This window comes from Lonchura striata, chromosome 12, assembly GCF_046129695.1.
Source record: "Lonchura striata isolate bLonStr1 chromosome 12, bLonStr1.mat, whole genome shotgun sequence".
NCBI lineage: Eukaryota > Metazoa > Chordata > Aves > Passeriformes > Estrildidae > Lonchura > Lonchura striata.
Genome location: NC_134614.1, coordinates 24009956 through 24029089, shown reverse-complemented (window position 1 = coordinate 24029089; position 19134 = coordinate 24009956). Strand labels below are relative to the sequence as shown.

The window sequence follows — 19134 nt, the reverse complement described above, 5'->3', positions numbered from 1 at the left end:
AAGAAATCTGGAATCCAAACTGGTTTTTGGCCATAGCTGATGATTTATCTGAAGTCTGTTACACTTTGCAGAGGCATGGTTGAAAGGTTGAGTAGTATTCCTGTTGTGTTTGAAAGACATATGTCTACTGCATTTATTTAATTAACTCAGATTTTCTTAAAGGAAAATAATACCTTCTATACCTTGGTCTCACTGCATTCATTAGTCTTTATAATAAAAGTGACACACAGTTGGCTCTCAGGAAAAATGCCTGTTGCTGAGTTGCAGAGGTATAGATTGCAGTGGTACAGGGCAGCAGGAAAGCCCGGGGGGTTACAGACGTTCAAAATCCCAGGCTGATAGATCTGCGTGCTTTGCATCTTGTCACATCTAACTTCAGGATACTCCATCAACTCTTGAGAGCTGAAGAGAGGAGTAGTGAGCACAGGGTACCATGTTCTTTGCTCTCTAGGCTGGGTCAGGGTAGCCTGAGCAGCTCTACCATGTGTTGAGGAGATGCTGCACTGAGGGCTATCTCTAAATGGAGTTCTCAGTGAGAATTCTTAGCTTTTGCAGAATACTGAAAGCAGCACAGTGCTTTCAGTATTTACCTACTTCAGTGGATTTCTGGACAAGTGCCCTGTTGCCTGACCCTAACAGGTGCTCGTCATCCCTTGAATGTATCTTCCTCTCTGGTGTCTCATTGCTTGCTGTTCTCTTCCAGGTTTCCAAAGGCATCTGTGCCATGCATCAGCAGCCCTGAGGAGGGCATGTTCATGGGCTGAAGGGACTGCCCTTGTTCACAGTGTCTTGTCCTTTACGAGCTGTGTTTCAACTTGGAATGATCTTAGAGATTTAGTTGGTGCTAGTGCAAGAGCACTTGCAGCACCTGGAGTAAACAAGCTGCTTTTGAATGAAGCAGGAGTCTGAAACAGCTGTACTGCATATCTGTGACAAGTGTGATCTTATCTGGTACTACATGTATGTTATACTACAAAGGCTTTAAATAAGGAAATATGTCAAGAAATGCTCTGTGGGAATGGTAAAGCAGTATATTGCAGGAAGCGTGAATCTTGTTGTTTTGAAATACTTAATATTGTATGAACTGTTGATTGAAACGTGATGGAGGAGTTTTGGTTATGGTCACGCTATGTGTTGTACCTGCAGAAATTACTACAGTTACAAATAAAGAAATGAAGGAAGTGTAGAAGTATAGTTGCTGGAGCCCTTCAGATTAAACACTTGGAGGGGATGTGCATGTTAAACGTCAGCAGAGACACATCCCCCGAAAAAGGGAGAATCTTTGCTCTCACACAGGGCTATTCTGTGCAGAAGGATCATGCAGAGGCATTTGTCCTTCCAGACTTCAGACCCAGTTTGCTCCAATGCTTTGCAAGTCAAAGTTAGCTTGGACCATAAAATTAAACTGTGTTCTTTACAAATTAATATATAACATGTAATAATAATCTTTATTCATCAGATAGCAGCTTGAAGCATAAAAAACCAAAACCAAAACTGCTTTACTCTCTGGGAAATATTAACAAAATTTTTGTATCTCAGGTAATGAGATGTGACTCAAGCACTAGAGAAAATAGGATGAGATTTAAAAAAATCAGAACCAAACAAAAAAACCACATCATTTTACATAGTCACTTCCTTATAAAAGCTTGTATAAACTTGTTTCTTAATCTGCCCTCTTCTGCTGGTTCCTATACTTAACTTTTGCTCAGCTTTACTTCATTTCCTATCCTTATTGTTGTAACTTCTAGCCTGATTGGCACTCCCCACTAGAAATCAGGAACTGCTAAAATAAACATCCATGGTTGTTATTTTGGCCGTATCTTTTGCTGTGTCATCCCTTATCACCTCCTACGAGCTCTTGTGTATAATTCAGTTCTTTCTTATTTTTCCGACCAGATTGTTGTATCCGTTCCCTTGGACTTCCCTCACCCTCAATGTTGCCTTGTTTATTCAGTCAACATGGATGATTTTCTGCTTGACTTGTCTAGCTTTAGGAAACCATTACTAAATTGGGCCATCAAGCCTTACTTTTTTGTGCTCAAAAATATCTTTTTCTCAAGATTTCAGAAATTTGAGGTCAAGAAGGTGATGTCTTTGGCAGCAATGCTGTTTAAAAGGAATTAAAGGGGCTGTAGGCAACCTCTTAAGGGAGACGTTCTACTGTATTGTGTCAATCCCTTCTGTCTGTGGGATGTCACTAAGTACTTGTGGGCCAAACTGGTTCTTGGTCCCACATGTTCCAGTCCTGCTCAAGGGAGAAGCTTGTGCAGTGTCCCTTGCCTCAGCCCACCACACTGGGCTGATGGGCATCAGGGATGCATGTGCCTAAATCACAATTAGGAAAGGTGGAGGTCAGCTTTGTAGCTTCAGCTACCTCTTAAGCACTTAGTAAGTGAGACATTTGCTTTCCAAGAGGCAGGGGGCTCTGGGCAGGTGGAGTCAAGCAGGGAGAACATGTGGAGCCCACTGAACTCCCCTGTGCTGACAGCAAGTACTGTGGGGGACGCATCTGTGACCAGCAATTCGCTTCACTGACAAGGCTTCGCTGGAGCTCCCCTGTGGAACGTGGAGTGTTGGTTGTGACAGAAACTGCCTCTGGTACAGCGAGTATGATGCTGTGTGGCAGCAGCATCTTTCATCATTGCTCCCAACACCAGGGAGTGCTGCAGCTGAATACTGGTCTGCTTTGGGATGAATTTCACTGGTGACAGCTCTGAGGAAAAGACAGCTTTACAGCTAAACTGTATTCTAGTTTAGCTTTACAGTTAAACTATTCTTGGCACTTGATGTGGTGCATGAAGTTACATCTCCATTTCATACTGAATTAGGTACAAGGCCATGGGCAAGTTGCTCTGCAGCTGGCTTTACCAAATCCCAAGCTGAGGGCTTGTTTGTGTGCCTCAGGCCATTGCTTGAGGGATGCTGCTCTTGGCACCAGTGCCAAGTGAAGCAGTCCCAGGTCACCTTTCCCTGCAGTGGTGTTTCTGCTGTCTTGGACCTGATGGTGAACCACATTTCAGAAAGTAGTAAGAGCATCCCCAAGCACCTTATCACTTGCTTCCCAGTGAGCTTGCAGCTTGGCTCTAGAGGGAGCTGCTGTCCTGTCTGTCCCCAGGCTGTGCCAGTACATGATTAGGCAGGGAACTGCTTGGCGTGGATTCCCCTAAAGAAAGGGAATGCCCAGTTGCATGCAGCATGTGTGAAATGTTTCCCCTTTGTGGTTGCCCACAGCCCCTCTCCCCTCTCTGCAGAGCAGGCCTGTGGGGCTCTGTGTTGGCAGGTGTACCATTAGTGCATTCCTGTTGCAGCAGTCATCACTCATGACTGTTTAACTACTGTGAGTAAGGTGTAAAGCCATTTCCTCTTGGTGTCACAGTGTTGGTTCCCTGCTCAAGCTGTCTGAGGCAGGCAAAGGCATTGTACTGGAATTTTTTCTTGACTATTTTTCAGAGTAATTTTTCCTTTTTTGTTTTCGCAGTGTTTTTTGGTTTTTTTTACCCATATCCATGGCGATATTCCCGTCATTTTGAGTGTTAATTGCCCATAGGCAAAGGCTTTATAACTTTCAGAAACCCCCATTTTATAATATAAACAATGAGCTATTCTGTGAAAAACACACAGCAAGACTTCCTTGAGATGTCCATCTGTTTGTGTGCTTTCCTTAGCCAGGTTTAATTTGGATTTAGGAGCATGTTAGAGATACCTCAGAACAGTTGCTGTAAAGGATGACCATAGGTTTCTGTGGGTGAGTAGCTGGAGGCTGTTAAAAAGCAAAGCTGCTGCAGCTTCTGAAGATTCAGTCGGTCAGTACAGTTTTTCAGGATAACTGCAGTGTGTCCCAAGGAATCACACTAGACATGTTTTTTGCTTTTCCTTTTTCTTGACAGTAAATCCAAGGGAGATGTTTTGTGGAGTGGGAGCAAGTACACACTCTGACACTTGCTGAGGGAAGGTGGATTCATAAATGAATCCACGTATGAGTGAGCAGTTGTCTGTAGGCGTGGTTCAGTGCAGCAGTATTTAGATCTTCTGTCTGTATTTACCTGAGAGATGAATGAACAGAAATATTCTCCCTTACATATGCTGTTGCACAGGATTTGCAGTCACAGAAATATGCAACTAGAAATAAATAATGACCCATAGACTTGGTGGTATCAGATGGGTGGCAGTGTTGCAGCAGACAGATCCAACTTTCTCGTACAGACAGATCCACAAATGCAGGATGTGAAAGTAGTATCTGGGAGATACTCAAAAGCTTTCTGGACATGGTCCTGGACAACTACTGGATCTTGGTGGCCCTGCCTGAGCAGGAGATTGGACCAGGTGAACTCCAGAGGTCCCTTCCAGCCCCAATTGATCTGTGATTCAGTAACAACCTTTGAAAAGCAAAGCATTAGAAAAACACTCTTAATTCTCAATCAGGTGTAGGTCATAAAGAGCTTATTGCATCACCCAAGTAGTTTGTGACACTTTTTTGTTTCCTTTGGGACCTGTGGTAAGTTGTGCCATATGAATGACTGTTGGATCCAGAAGAGCAGAGCACTGACTGCTCATGAGACAGTGGTGCCACGTTAACCCATGTGTTTCAAGAGTCATGTGCTGCAGGTGGCATGCAGGGAGGTGACTTGTGGCTGTTGATGGCACTTAATCTAATGTGTTATGTGTAATAGTAATTTGTGATATTTAAGTATCTCTTCATTGTACCTGCTGGGGATTCTGTGTGTGTTTATTTAAATGTGCACTTAGGTTTTTAATGTAGATTCAACAAAATAGGGTCTGGGCGTGCTTGTACTCTGCAGATGTGGTCAGGCACAAAGAATGGTGGGATTTTTTCTCCCCTGTCATTTTTATTTTCTGTAAGGCAGTGATTAGAGATCTTACTTACTAACAAACCAGCTCCCTTGTAACTGTCATTGGAGATTTTGGGTCTCTGCTCCTGTGCCTGCCTGAGGCTGAAGACCATCTGTCACCTAGTGTGGAGGGGATTGCCAAGTCCCTATGCCCATCCCTGCCCTTGCCATGTGCTAATGATGCTGTTGAATGGTGTTTCCAAACAGGAAGTCTAAAACCTATGACTTTCTATGAGTCTTATAGGTTTTCTGCCTGTATGACTGTATTGCCTTCAGCACAGTGGGAAAAGGAAGCAAAACAAGTTCTGAATGCTTTCGTGGTTAGTTTTAGCTGCCAGTCAGGTATTGCAGTCACTGGGAAGGTGATTAACCCAGGCACCTCTGGTGCTGTTAGCTCCTTTCTGGGGCTGTGCAGTCTCACTCTGAGCTCCCATGTCTCACTTTGTGCTTTATGTGTTTATTTTAAGTAGCACAACAATTTTCACACTTTTGAAGCTCCAGGCTTCACAAGGGGAGGGAGGAGGAAGCAGGAGTTGCCCCCTTGCAGCAGGCTTGCTCTGAAAGCTGCTGTTTTCTTAGGCCAGCTGCCCTGAGTGTTTAAAAGCAACAGTCCATCTTCTTGGTGAATAACCAGTATATGGTTTTACTGGAGGAGTTTTAGGAGGGCGAAATACCTTTAAAGGAACTGCTGTATTTAATCTTCAACAGCACCAAAAGGCAGAATCATGAGGTGTTTTTGGATTGTGTGCTGCAGAATAGAGACATTGGAAAGCTTGTACAGGAAGAAGAGCCTGAGAGTGTTAACAGTTGAGAATTTGGTAAGATCTTGAGAGAGAGAGAAAGCATAAGGCCCTCACCTCACATGATTTTGTCTGGTTTGTGGCATGATGCCAAAACCTCCTGGTGGGAGGGCACACAGCTCCCCTTATCTGGACCGTCAAATATAATGGAAAATTGTATTGCCAGAGAGACTGACTATTGAATTGTAACCTGTATTCTTATACAAGCATTGATCATTATAGTGTTTAATTTACCAGCATCTTTTCAGGACAGATTGACCATCATCTCAAATTCAGTAATATGTCATTGACATTTCTCAGGGACTCAGTTTGTGCTAAGTCTTCCCTTTACAAAGCCCTTAAATTATTTCAGTTCTGTTCTAGAACTGCACTTGTTCAGTCTTTTCCTTTTGAATTGGAAATAACCCTTTTTGTTATTTCAGAATAATATCCACACAACTGGTAATTATAAAGCAATTATCCCAACTTGGTTTATTCTATTACTGCTGTTCTAGTTCATTTTCTACCACAGGTGTAGAGCACCTAGGCAGATTTGCTGAAGTCAAAAGGGGGAGAAAAGTTTCTTCTAAATTTTTCTCTCACAAAACTTGTGTCATGAGAGGAAGAGTGTACTGTTAGTGTAATTTATGGTAATTATTTATACACACACACACACTAATTAGACCAAACCTGGAGTAAATTAAGCTGATAGAAACTCTTTACTGCAAAGTAGTGTTAAAGCCCCAGTAGTCCTAAGGCATTGATCCGTGCGGATTTCATCTCGGAGCCTCTGGGCTGCAGAAGAACTGGTGATGAGCAGTTGTTTAGTTCTGAGACACCAGGTCAGCACCATGCTCACTCATCCTTACCACTGCCCAGAAAAAAATCAATTATGAAAAGAAAAATAAAAAATAAGTTAAATTCAGTTGTGGAAGTTTTGCATCAAAACTGTGGATTTTTCTGGTTTTCTTTGTTTGCCATTCAATACTAAAATGTCCTTGCTCTGGAGGAGGTAGAGATTGTTAAGAATGGATTGAGAAACCCTTGGTTTGTAGGCAGTTAACAGTAATATGATTGTCTTGGTGTGCTGCAGATGCTCTGTGCTGCTCTTGGGGTGGCGGCTGGTTGGCAGAGCTGCTCTGCGGGTGAGGCACAGACCAGCTGTGCCATGGGTGCTGGGTGATGCTCCCAGGCCAGGCATGCCCTGCACAGCCACAGTCTTTGTGATCGTCTAGGCCATAGGGAGAAATCTGATCACTGTCAGCCCTGGAAAAATCTTAATGAAATTACAAGTTCCAAGAAGAGGTATCTTTACAAATGTGTATTACTTCCAAATGCACGTCCCTACATCTCAGAGACAGCACGTTTGCAGTACTGATGTCATGCATAGTGTTGGTCCCACTGATGAATATTAATTCTTAGCACCAATTTTCCATTGATCTACTCAGAGCTCCATTGGGTTTCTACAACTAAACCCTCTTAAGAAAGCAGTTGATATTTCAGGAGTCACAACGGACTGAGAAATTATATTCTGTGGTTTCCAGCAGCTAAACTCCTTTAGAAAATGAATCAATTACTTTCCCAGGTGTCTGGTTTTCCTCTTGATGGGACAACAGAGAACTTCAAGGTTATGGGAAGGAGCCTGGCTAACCCCCGGCGCCGGCCAGTGTTGCAGCCTGCCGGGTTTTTTGCATTAAATATGGAATGATTAATCATGAGAGAGGGTACAGTTAACTGAAACAGCATTTTTGTTTTGTAAAGCGCATATTAAAAACACGGACATGGTTCTGCGAGTGGGCAGTAGCGGCGGGTCAGCTGGCAGCTGTTGCAGTGGAACGAGCCGGGGAGCTGCCGGCTGGTCCCCGCCGAGCCGCGGGAGCGGAGCGTGCGGCAGCAGTCGCGGCTGCCGCGGGCTCCGCGCCGGGACGCGTTCCGTTCAAAACCCTTTCAGGGAGGCTCCCTGCGGGACGCGCGCGGCTCGGCTCCGCGGCCCGGGAGGCCTCCGAGCCGCGAGGGGGCGGGCGGGCCGGGCCGTGCGGCGGGAGCCGCGCCCGGGCGGCGGGCGGCCGGCGGGAGCCATGCACGGGGAGCGGGACAAGGTACGGCGGGCACCGCGGGGTTCCTCCGCCGCAGGACGCACCGAGATCGCGACCCAGGGCTGGCCGGGATCGGAGCGTGGTCGGCTCCAGGGAGGAATGCCCGGGTCAGGAGCCGCCGGTGCGGCCGCACCTGCCCGCCCGGTTCTTCGCGGGTTCGCGGCGGGTACTTGGCGGGTTGGGCTGCGCTGGAACAGCATGTAACTTGTTTTTTTTCTTTTTCTTCATACGTGGGGTTTGTCCTTTGAAACTCACTGTTTTCCTGCCACTCGGAGATGCCTGGTCGCAGGGTTTGCCGCGGCAAGGCGTGCATTCGGGTGCCTCTCAAGCTCCATTTTTCTGTTACAAGCACTGACCGTAGTAGATCGGTTGTAGGTTTTGCTGTTGCTGCAATTCAGACAGGTGAAGCACTAGGAATGACTCGAGTTGCTGTACTCGAGTGGAGTTAAACCGTGTAGCTTCTGCTCTCAATTACCTTCTTGGTCTCTTTGCTCTCTAGCTATCTTGGTCTCTTTAGCTAGTTGAGCCCCTGCCCTTGTACTGATATCTTGGAGTACTTGGTCTGCCAAACTGGGGTGCCCTGTTGCATATTTGCTTGAGTTTTGAATTGTTTGAGGTGATAAGTGGAGTCAAGTATGAGAGGTTTTGCTTTTTTTTTAAACTTTTGCCGATTTCTGTAAAATATGTGAAGCTCTCCTGATTGATACTGTCTCCTGGCCAGCTGAAAAAAGGAACCTTTTTCCAGAATTATATCCATTTGCCAAGTTGGTTGGCATAAAGAAGGAAAGCTTTTCTGTTGATGAAGCTGCTGATTAGCACTCATGTTTCTTTCTCTCTCTGTGCTTAGATTGAGCGCTTGGAAGTCAGCAGCTTGGCGCAGACCTCCAGTGCCGTGGCCTCCAGCACTGATGGCAGCATCAATGCAGACTCTGTTGATGGGACCCCAGATCCGCAGCGGACAAAAGTGGCCATCACACACCTGCAGCAGAAGATACTGAAGCTGACAGAGCAGATCAAAATTGAGCAAACAGCCCGTGATGACAATGTGGCAGAGTACCTGAAATTGGCCAACAATGCAGACAAGCAGCAGAGTGCCCGCATTAAGCAAGTGTTTGAGAAGAAAAATCAAAAGTCAGCCCAGACCATCTTGCAGCTGCAGAAGAAACTGGAACATTACCATCGAAAGCTGCGAGAGATTGAGCAGAATGGGATCCCTCGGCAGCCAAAGGATGTCTTCAGGGATATGCATCAGGGTTTGAAGGATGTTGGAGCAAAAGTCACTGGCTTCAGTGAGGGAGTGGTAGACAGTGTAAAAGGTGGACTTTCCAGTTTCTCCCAGGCCACACATTCAGCAGCAGGAGCTGTGGTTTCCAAACCCCGGGAGATTGCCTCCCTCATAAGGAACAAGTTTGGGAGTGCAGACAATATTGCTAATCTGAAAGACTCCTTAGAAGAAGGCCAGGAAGATGGGGCAGGTGGCAAGGCTCTAGGTGTTATTCAGAACTTTCAGTCAAGCCCAAAATATGGCAGTGAAGAGGATTGCTCCAGTGCCACATCAGGCTCGGTGGGAGCCAACAGTACAACAGGGGGCCCTGTGGGAGCTTCCAGCTCCAAAACAAACACTCTGGATATGCAGAGCTCAGGGTTTGATGCAATACTGCATGAGATTCAAGAAATTCGAGAGACACAGGCAAGACTGGAAGAATCATTTGAGGACCTTAAGGTTCGCTACCAGAGGGATTACACATTAATAATGCAGACCCTGCAGGAGGAGCGGTACAGGTATGTGCTGTGGTACTTTGACAATACAATGCTGTGATTGCAAAGCACCAGAGTTGGGGATGGTAGTGCTCAGCAGGCTGTTCCCAGCAGCTTGATTCAAGTGGATAGTTCTGAGGTCTTCTCAGGACTTTTCCCTCCCAGTTCTGCCTTTTATAAATATTGCTATCTTGCTACTCACCTCCCTATCTGTACAAAAAGAGATTGTAAGGAAAAAGGTTATTTCAAAGTTTTTTCAAGATAAAAAGTGAAGCCGAAGAGGTCTAATAAGGTGTCCTAAACCCAGGAGTACATTGATGCAATTACTGTTATCAGGCAGTGCTTTGCCCTGCACAAAATACTGAAAAGGTTTGGATCAAAGCAAATGACAGGGAACTAATGTGGACATGACTTGACCCTGCCTTTTTCAACACTCAGATCCATATCTACCAGAGAAAGAAACATTCCAGCTTTCTTCAGATTCTCTAAAAAGACATGATATTGGACATGTGCCAAAACTAAGATATCTTCCCTTCTCTGTTCAGTCCACAGTGGCAGATCTCAGGGCAATGAAGTTGAATTAAATGTCAGATACTGACAGTACTCTTGTCATGGAGATTGTAAGTGACCCATGTTTCCATCAGTCTTCCCCCCACGGGAAGGAATGGAAAGGTGGAGCTGCTGATCCCCGATGAAGTCACAGGGAAGAAGTGATAGTGACCTTCAGTAAGGCAGTCTGACCAGCTGCCACCACCTCCCTGCTGAGCAAAGCTGCCCATGGAGCAGTGCTGAGGGAATGCTTCCCTTTCCTTGCTGGGTGGGAGAGGCTCTCTGCAGACTGCCCTGTGCTGTTCTGCTGAGTACCTGACATCCCCCAGCATGCACGCTGGGAGCAAGGGCTTGACTCCAGGCTCTGAAGGGAAAAGTTACTAGCTGCTCTTCTGCAGGCATCCTGGACAGAATTCTTAAACTTTAAATAACAAATGCAAAGCCCAATTCATGACTTTGCCAGGATGTGAAACACAAAGGCACAGCAGAGCTGCTGGGGGTGTGTACAGGCTTGCTGAAGTGCCCTGTGCCACTTGCTGCACTGGTTTGTGCAGCGTAACATGGAGTTGCCCTACAGCTCTTTAGACATGCTTATGCCAGAACGTTGGAAAAACTCTGGAAAAGGCTAGCCTGCTAGGATCTGGTAGAGACAGCAGGCTCTCAGTGTGCTTTGCAGAGCTTGGGCAAACAAAGCCAGACCAACACTACTTTCTAATCCTGCAATGCAATAATCAGCAGTTTGACTGAAACCGGCAACCAGTACAGCAGCTTTGGTTCCTAGTGCCTCAGTGTCATCAAGTCATCACAAAGCGATGTGAAGCTGGATCTTCTGTTCCTCAGCAGAGAGGTGCTGTTGTCTGTTGCTGTGTAGGTTGTTGTTTCACGCATACAGCAGCAGCCATTCATGGTGGAATGCTAAATGCAAACATGGCACAGCTGACAGAGTGGCCTGAAAGTACAATAGTAGACCTTGGGGACTGATGTGTGCTGTCAGCTAAGCAGGCTAGTTGCTGCCCAGCACCTCTGAGCAAGGTTCACGTAGGTCCCATACTAGCGCACCATGAAGTCATACCTGTCATGTGCCATTAACCTTTGCAGAGCACTCCCTGAGGTCAGCCCAGACCCCAAGCACTAACCAAGGCAGCCTCGAATGAAAAGCAGGGAGAATCTGCGTTTGGCTTATAAAAGCTTAAGATAGTAATTTAGACCTGTCATTTGGAATGTTGATGCAAATTAATTAAAGGTGTGACCTTTAAAGAGGACCAGTTAAACCACACTCAGTGATCTTGTCTGTGTGGATAACTGCATGATCAGCAAGAGCTCATGGGTTAATCAGTTAGATGACTACAGGACTGTACAAATGTAGATTGTTGTTTTTATAGCTTCTGTATTTTGAACCATCACAATGATAAAAGCCGACTTCACCTTACAAGTAGAAGGTAATGTGATATGTCCAAGGGCAGAGGGTGCTGCTGCCTTGGCAGGGAGGGGTGGCGCCTGTTCCTCCAACTGGAACCCCTCTTACTCCTCAGCTCTCTTCAGAAAAAAGCTAAAGGAAGGGAGAGGAAGTTGTGGTTTAATGCTGGCAAGCTGGGGATTCAGATTAATCATAATTGGCTTTAAAAGTTGTAAATATCTCCTAAGTCTGCTCTGTTTATAGGAAGCTTTCAAAAACAAACACAGAGTTGAAGCTTAAAAAAAAAATTTTTGGAGAAGTCTTTTTCTTGTCAGGTGACACCAAGTGTTTGCATTGGACCTGGAAGCTGGAGCAAAGTACGTGCCATGACATTTTCTCACCTGGTCTTAATCCATTTCCTCTTTCTTAAATTGTCTACTGTTTTGCAGGTTCTGATCTTTTTTCCTGTTTGTGTTTGTGCAGTTTCTGTTTATCAGCCATGGCTTGCCTCACAGGTTTTCCTTGACCTCCTTCATCTCCTCCCTCCCCTCTCCCTGCTTCCAAATCTTGTCTATCACTTTGTGTGACTGCCAGTTTGCTAACCCTAGTCTCTGAGGCAGGGACTCGCCTGTCCAGTTGCTCCAGTTCTCCCACCCTGGTGCAGGCCTGGCAGCACCATGGGGAGGCCGGGGTGGGCTGTGCTGCCCAGCACATGCTGGCTCCGGAGCACTGCTCTGCTCTGCTGGGGCTGAGCCACTGAGGAAGGAAGGGCCTGACAGTACTGGGCCATCATTGTTTTCTTTGCACTAGGAGCAGGCGCTGAAATGGCTTCTTGCTAATATCATTATTGGAAGGTGGCAATTGTTTACCCGTACAAGCAGGGACTTTCTGTGCTATTGAGACTGAAATAAAGTTCCTACTGAGTATTTTCATCTTGTTTGTCCCTTCAGGAACCTGTTTGTACATGGCAAACCCATAAGCTCACATATTTGGAGTGTGGCCAGTCTAAGGTTTTGGGTTTCTTCCCAAGCCTGAGAGCCTTGGAAAGGGCATTTTGGTCTCCTATGCTCCTGTCAGAAAAAATCCTTCATCCAAAAGGCTAGTCACTGGTGCTTCCATTTGTGTGTTTTAACGTAGTCTAATTGTCACACTGCAGTCTGTCCTCATAATGTGTTCTAAAATAGATAAAAGGAGCTAAAGCTCTGAGGTCTAGGAGTGTTGGCATGGCTGTTCTGGAGTGTGGCTGGGCAGTGGAGGGCAGCGTGTTGGTGTTTACCCAGCCAGGGCAGCACCAAAACATCCCTGCAAAGCTGTCTGTGCTCCTTCCAGGGAGGCTTAGAGCTGGAAGTACAGGGATGTGTGTGGGTGTCAGGAGCATCTCATGCTCCCTGTTGGGAGCAAGCTCTGTCCTTTGTGTATCCTTCTAGGTAGAAGACTTGGTGCATACTACAAATAACTTCTGGTTTTAGCTCTTTACTCCACTATTGGAAGCAGTGTGTTCAGTAGTGTAAAGACGTATTTAGTGACAAATGTACATGAATGTTTGTATGACATAGCTATAAAGACAAAAAGGTCCATCTTGAGAGACACCTGAAGACAGGTACTAAACTTCATTCACAGTCTACTGCAGATGTCTTAGTTTGATCAGAGTTTACTCGCCATAGCACTGAGTGCAGATCAAATGTCTTTTTTTATCACATCCCTCCCTTCCATATGCTATGTTAGCTTTGTATTTTGCAGCTATTACTTTTAAATGCCTTCAAGCTTTTTAGAAAAATGAGATGGTCATAGTTGTGTTTCTGAGCCTTTTTCAGACCATTTTCCTGATTCCCATGCAGTGAGCCTCAGAAAACATATGGAAATAAAACATGACTATTTGAAATGAAGTGTTCCCATATCCCACATTTGAGCCAAACACCCCAGCTATTTACTGTGTCCGTAGGAACAGCTCTCATGACCTCTGTGATTCTTGTGACAGGCAGCACTGATCCGCTGCACAGAGATGTTTCTGGGCAGGAGCTTGTTATTTTAAGGAGAAATTTCACATTTTAAATAGTAACAAAATAGTTCTTGAACTCCAAAGAGGCGTTTTCCATACATGAAGTGAAGTGGGATTTGATTATTCAGGGCACTGCAATATTCACAGACAAATTTAGTTTGTTCAATAGACCCTGGCACTCATGAACTAGAGGTATGTATTTCATCTTAATCGTCTTGACAAGTAGCCTATCCCTTTTATTTGTGTAATACTCCCACTTAAATGCAAACCAACTTTCAATAGAGAAATCCTGGTTCTGGGCCCTGTAAGTTGCATAAATCCCTCCTTGCTTTTTAAATTTGAACACCAATAGAAAGCAGATGGAAAAAAATAATTTTCTAAATTGTAGATATTGGGACAAGAAGTGAAAAGAAGCTGAATGGAGGATGTGTCATTTAAAAAATAAGTCAGGGTAGGTTAGTGGGGGCAGGGACATATTTTTTGAAATAACCCATTTCTAGCACTTGCCTGACACAGTGAGTTCTGGAAGTGCAGGTGATTCTTGGATGCAAACTGCAGCAGTTCTGAGGTTGAGCAGAGAGTGAAGTGATTGGGAATGAGCTGGTTGTTTCTGCAGTCTTCAGGACAGGAAGATTGGAGCCAACCCTTCTGCTAATCATGTTCTGTTTAAACTCTTGGCTATACAGATTAGCAGGGTTTCCTTATGTTTCCTGTAGATTGAGGTAGTTTTGAAGTTATTAAAATACAATTGTTTCCTGTTAGAGAACAGGATTTAAGCTGCTTGGCAACAGCTGCTTTATGAAAGGTGTTTATACGAGAGGAGGTAAAAAAAGTCATGCTATTTTCAGAAATGTTTAAGTTTCTTCTTGTGTAATAAACACACTGGTGAATTTTGTAATATAGTAACAAACTGAATATATTTCAAGTAATTGGTGCTGCCTTTGAGGCTTGGCATGGGTTTAGCTGTGTGCTTTTGGTTGTTGTCAAGTTGTTGTCAGTTTTAAGTTGTGTGGGAACAAAGGACAATATTAATTATCTGGGCTCCTTCTTCACTAGCCACTCTTCACGTGGCCATTTCCTTGTCAGTCCTGGGAAACCAGTTCTCTGGTGTGTCCTGGCACAGTTGCACAGCTCTTGTGGCACCTTTCTGGGCTCAGCCATGTCAGCTGGCAGTTGTCTTGGTTTCACTGCTGGTTGACCACATGCATTTTACTGCTGCAAATTGTCATGCAGTCTCACTCCTTCTTAGTTTAAAGTAATATTTCATTGGGAACATAAATGAAAATTCTTTTCATACTTGTCTATTAAAAACAAAACCAAGGCTGTTTTTAAAGCCTAGCTTTTGACTGCAGATTCTAAAACACAAAAAAATATTGAAATAAATGAGAAGCAGGATTTGTGTCTTAGTTTCAGAACTTGCAATTAAATTCTTCATTCTAGATAAATATTGCTTGTGTTGTGGCTTTTTCTTTTTGGTAGGAATTCAGTGGAGTCAGAAGAAAACCAAAATTTAAACAAGGAATTATCTCTGTGGTTAATTTCTTATAAATGTCTTGGTTATTAGTATCAAGATTTAGATGATAAAGACTGTGTGGTAAGCTTTTTCTTCTACAATGCATAGACCGTGGAAAAAACCCAGTGGCCACCAAAGCTGTGCTCATACCTTTGTTACCATCAGAGCTACCATTTCAGTTAATTTATAATTCTCTTAGGGAGAAGCAAAACTTTATCTCTCAGAATTGTTATCATTCAGTTTGTTTAAGCAACCCTCTTCCTCAGGACTGCTCCTGGTCCATCCACCAGGAGCAAACTGAAAAATAAGCCTGCAGGTTAGTGATTCATGTGTCCTTCTTATAAATAATATGATGGTATTTGCTTGTTAAGTTGCATCATTCACGGGAGATAAAGGAAAAACAAATCAAAGATCCATGTGACCTCATGCAGAGATCAGACAGTAACAACATGTTCTCTGAGGCATCAGTCACATGTCATTTCCGTGTAATTTTTATGCTCATTACTGTTCCAAGTGTAGATGAAAATGCTTAGGAGTTTATGGTGTTAGAAGGGAACTGTTTGGTTTACATAGAAGTTTGGTGAATACCTCATTCTATTCTCATTCCATCCTCAATTTCTTGCATCACTCAACAGTTACCATGTAATTGTGTGTTTTCTGCAGGGTAGGAAAGTATCACAGAGTTTAAAAGAACTAATTTCTAGCAAGAGGGCATTAGTGCTAGTGTGCTGTGTGCTGACTGAGGCAGCCATGCTGGTTTCAGTACACAGGCCATGGTATTCATTGCTTATTTTGCCATCCTCTTCTCATTAAAGCCATTGACATGTGTTGTCATTTCTAGATGTGAAAGACTTGAAGAGCAGTTAAATGACTTGACTGAGCTCCACCAGAACGAGATCCTCAATTTAAAACAGGAGCTGGCCAGCATGGAGGAAAAGATTGCCTATCAGTCTTACGAGCGAGCCCGGGACATCCAGGTGGGTGACAGAAGCAAGGACCCAAGTCCTGCTGTCTGCCTGCTCTTTCAGGAACTTAGTCACTTTTGAAGTATGCTTGTGCTTCACTATTTGATTTTAATCCTTGTAGCCTTATTGCTAAACTGCTGCATTCCAAAAGGTCCTTATTCCATCTCTGACCTGTGGGTACCTCTCCAGCTAACCTCCTCCATAAAGCAGGGCTGTGTCCCACACTGAAGGGACCTACTGCTCAGCTGGAGCAGAGCAGGAGCCAGAGCCCACTCTTTGTGCAGGCTTTTATATTAGACACTCAATGGGCTGTGATCCAAACACTTCTTTTACAGTAGTGTTCCCAGCACATGGGCCCTGGGGTGTGTGATTTTACAGCAATGGTCACATACATCTAAGGAAAAATGGCTTTGTGTGTGCACTGCATTGAGTCAGGAAATAATTCTTTCTGTTGTCTTTGAAGAAATAAGGGGGTGTTTCTAAAAGAAAAGTTTCTTTTAGTATGTAAAAAAGGCTATGAAACAGGTCTTGAAGTTGGAATCCCTTCTATAAAGCAAAGCAGCTGCTGACCCTTACAGAAAAAGGCCTATTCAGAAACAAGTCTCTTGACTAGTATAAGTACTTGCTGTGGTAGTTTTAACAGATGTCTCAGTTCTGATTGTTGATGGGAGATATTTGTAGTGTGAGCAGAGAGTTGTACATTAAGAGTTCTCCCTTTTTCCTGCTGAGGTACTTCAGCCAGGTGATTTCCTCTGAAGACCATGCAGGCTATGCTGTTCACACACCAGCTGCAACTCCTGTTGTCAAACGTTCTTCTTGGTCACTGCTGTTTAAGGCAGCTGAGCAATTCTGCCTTGTGCTTTCAGGGGTCTTAACCAGGGAGAAGCCTTCATGTTTCATTAACCAGCACAGACATGATGCAATGAGAAATTTAACAGGTGACAATGACCTTTAACTTAAATTTAATCAGTGTCTGTGGACAGTGGTACAATGGCCCCTGGCAGTGTAAACAGGAGGCTCTCCCTTGGGGAAGTGTTACAACAGTCAGGTTTTGTTCTCCTCTCTAAATTCAGATGGCAGGAAGATTGAATTGAATTGGGGATTTCTCAAAAGTTCTTTTTAATCTACATTGTATGATTCAGTGTTTTAGTGTAAACTCAAAAGCTGGGACAGTGTTATTTCTCAGCACTGCTGGGGAAGAGGGAAGTGTCTTGTTGTATGAAAAACTATTGAAGAGCATGAGCTACTGTTGCAGAGCAACAGTCCTGGTTCCTTTTTTGGTGATCAGCCCGGGAAGTATTGCTGCAGACTTGTATATCATATTTGCAGTTGTGTCTGAAAAGCTGACTCTGAGGGAAGATTCGTGGAAATACTTTAACTTGGTACCTTCAAGAGCAGAAGTCTCTCTTGGTGTTAATTGCCTGAAAACCTCTCTTCTTCTCCCTAGCCCCCTGCATTGCATGTCACCAGTGTTAGTGCAGGTTGGGTTGGTCCAGCTGGGATTCAGCCTGGTGAAAAGGTCTGACAAATCCTCCCTGAATCAGTGGGGTTTTAAAGAGGTGGATTTGTCCACTTCCTTTCATTCTGTCTCTTCCTGTAGGCAGTTCCATAAATGTCATGCTTCTTGCCCTTCTAGATGTCTTTCCCCAGCCCTCACAGAGTCAGCTGTAACTGTGCCAGTGACACAGCTTGCTACAGTCTGGAGAAGATACCCTTGCTGCAATGGCAGCTGTGAAGTCCCAGCCTTACTGCCCCTCAGACTTTTCTTTCTCTGAGCTCACAGCTCACTAAGAAAGCGGAACACAGCTGAGCCTTTGGTAGTTATTTTTGTTGATGTAGTTTTCTGTGGCATTGCCTAGTTTTCTGCAAAGGGGTCAGATAAGTACAAGTGACTCCAAGGAAGGTGATGGAAGTTGAGGTTCTGGGAATACACATCCCAGAAGAAGATGAAGATTTCTGGCTAAGCATAGCACCTCTGTCCTCTGAGTGGCCTTTTGGAACCAAAGCTGAAGTGCCCAGGTGTCTGGGTAGCCCCCTTCTGGCAGAAGCTGTGGGATTTCCCAGCCTGGCACCTCCATGTTAAGCCTTCTGGGTGTAGATGAGGCACTGTGGTATATTGTAGGCTGCAGTGCCCAGTCAGCAAGGGGCTTCTCACCTCAGATATGGGAAATGGCACTGCTTCCTCTGCTCCTACTGCAGGGCAGGAGCTCAGTGCATGAACGCTGTGAGGCATGGGGATAGTCCTGACCTGGCCTGGTTGGTGAGGTAACAGCTGTGAACTTGAGTAACCCAGCATGTGCTCTTGCCCACAGGAGGCACTGGAAGCGTGCCAGACGCGCATCTCCAAGATGGAACTGCAGCAGCAGCAGCAGCAAGTGGTGCAGTTGGAGGGGCTGGAGAATGCCACAGCCAGAAACCTTCTGGGGAAGTTCATCAACATCTTGCTGGCTGTCATGGCTGTCCTCCTTGTCTTTGTATCCACTGTGGCCAACTGCGTCGTGCCCCTGATGAAGACTCGCAATAGGACGTTCAGCACTTTATTTATAGTGGTTTTCATTGCCTTTTTGTGGAAGCACTGGGATGCCATCACCGGCTACTTGGAACGATTCTTGTCTCCCCCCAGATGATGGTAGCAGGAATGGGCTGCGCCGCTCCCTCCTGGTGCTCTTGGTGAGCAGGTGTGGCAAAGATTAGTCAGCAACTACTCTGCTGAAGTTTTAAAGTGTCCGAGTGAATTTGTTTACATTTAGAATAACGTTTTTTCTCTGCAAGATGCATTGCAATAGTATTTTTTAGATTTTATTCAAGAACTCTTTTGGCGAGAATCCTGGATAATTTTTATGTAGCATGGTTCTCTTTGGATGCAAATCTTAAGATTCTTTAAAGTGTACAAAAGAAATAAATAAAATACAGAAATTTGAAGCATACCAATGGGCAGTTTAAATTGTGGCTTGAACTACTGTACTAAACCTGTCGGGAAGAAGAGAACATGGTTAGCTTAAGATGAGCAAAGCTCAATCTAGTGCACAGCCTTGAATGATGGTACCACAGCAAACCAGTAACACTAAACTTTTACTGTGAAGTCTGCTCACATTCCATGTCCGACTGTATGCGTTGAGTGGTTTCTTTCCTTAACAAGAGAAAAACAACAACGTGTGGATCCCTCTCCCAGCTCAGCATCTGGGTTCGCCGTTTGTGTTAACCTGATTTCAGTAAATTTCTGTAAGGC

General features: G+C 44.7%; 1 protein-coding gene across 8 annotated transcripts in view; it reads left to right on the top strand.

Annotated features, from left to right (window-relative positions):
• TMCC1 (transmembrane and coiled-coil domain family 1) overlaps nucleotides 1-18832 on the top strand; it is a 63641-nt gene extending 44809 nt beyond the window's left edge. For 7 of the 8 annotated variants that reach the window (XM_021542556.2, XM_021542550.2, XM_021542551.2 and 4 more), the window contains 3 exons: nucleotides 8573-9507; nucleotides 15782-15917; nucleotides 18218-18832. In XM_021542556.2, coding sequence (XP_021398231.1) covers nucleotides 8573-9507; nucleotides 15782-15917; nucleotides 18218-18532 — 1386 coding nt within the window. In that variant the 3' untranslated portion in view covers nucleotides 18533-18832. Of the gene's footprint in view, nucleotides 1-7694; nucleotides 7729-8572; nucleotides 9508-15781; nucleotides 15918-18217 lie in introns of those variants that run through there. The other variant, XM_021542558.2, reaches the window with a different exon arrangement.
• Nucleotides 18833-19134: the final 302 nt, after the last annotated feature.